The sequence below is a fragment of the Trachymyrmex cornetzi genome, unplaced genomic scaffold (assembly GCF_001594075.2).
Source record: "Trachymyrmex cornetzi isolate Tcor2-1 unplaced genomic scaffold, Tcor1.1 scaffold1299, whole genome shotgun sequence".
NCBI classification, from domain to species: domain Eukaryota; kingdom Metazoa; phylum Arthropoda; class Insecta; order Hymenoptera; family Formicidae; genus Trachymyrmex; species Trachymyrmex cornetzi.
The window spans coordinates 1-1,110 of NW_017295871.1; the positions used below are offsets into that span (position 1 = coordinate 1).

The following is a 1,110-nucleotide window of genomic DNA, read 5'->3' on the forward strand; positions in this document are numbered from 1 at the left end:
TATCTCGCGTAGAGAGAAACACGTCCGTTCGTGACGGAGACTCTCTTCCGAGTTGTTTAACAATAACTCCGCGCTCGTCGCCAAGCAACGTGCTCTTCGTTCTTCAGGAACGTGCAACGGGCGACGACTCATCTCCGGCGTAACGGGCGACACGATTCGGGCATAACAATATAATAGGTTTTAATTTTGAAATGGCTTTTGCTGCGTTAATGAAGGATGTCTTGGAAGAAGAAGAGGCAAGAAGAGAAAACTCTATCATTATGAGAACATTAAGAGATACTGTCGATCCTTTCAATTTGACGGACCAACAGTTTACTAAAGTCTTTCGTTTATCTAAAGATGCAGTAAATTATTTGTGTGATGTTATGGAACCTACTCTTGAGCGTAGACGAACAAATGGATTATGTGTGAAGACTCAGGTAATTGTGTTCATTAAAATATACATTTATGTGACATACACGCACGCACTCTCACACACACACACACACACACGCGCGCGCGCGCGCGCGCGCATATATGCATGCATGCATATATACATACAGGCACACATAATACATACATGTGTATATTTAACTGCAATTTAGGTTCTGGCTGCATTACGTTTTTTCGCTATTGGTTCATACCAAAAAGGTATCGGAAATGACTATCTTATATCAATCTCACAACCTGCTGTTAGCCGAGCTATAAAAGCAGTGGCAGTAGGTATTACTCAAACACTTGCCGATGAATGGATTCAGTTCCCAAGAACAGAGGAAAAGCGGGCTGCTTTAAAAAGAAGGTAGCTTTTTAAAATTATAATTCAATTATTTGTATTCATGATTATTTTTATATTTTTAACTAATTTTGATAAATATTTAAGAAAAGTAATTATTTATTTCTCGTATCTAGTTTATTGTTAGAATATTTTTTAATAATCTCCATTTTGATGTTTTTTTCAGATTTCAAGATGAAAGAAATTTTAAAGGTGTTATAAGTTGTATAGACTGTACACATGTTGCTATTATAAGACCAAAAGAGCATGAAGAAGCGTATGCAAATCATAAAGGTTTTCATTCTATTAATGTGCAGGCAGTTAGTTCACATTTTACGAGTAATATTTATATATATATA

The 1,110-nt window shown here is 36.1% G+C and overlaps 1 protein-coding gene across 1 annotated transcript; it reads left to right on the forward strand.

Moving 5' to 3' along the window:
- Positions 1-191: 191 nt before the first annotated feature.
- LOC108770636 (uncharacterized) lies at positions 192-782 on the forward strand. Its single transcript, XM_018522313.1, has 2 exons — positions 192-419; positions 585-782. The coding sequence occupies exons 1-2, from the start codon at positions 192-194 to the stop codon at positions 780-782; spliced, it is 426 nt and encodes a 141-aa protein (XP_018377815.1).
- Positions 783-1,110: the final 328 nt, after the last annotated feature.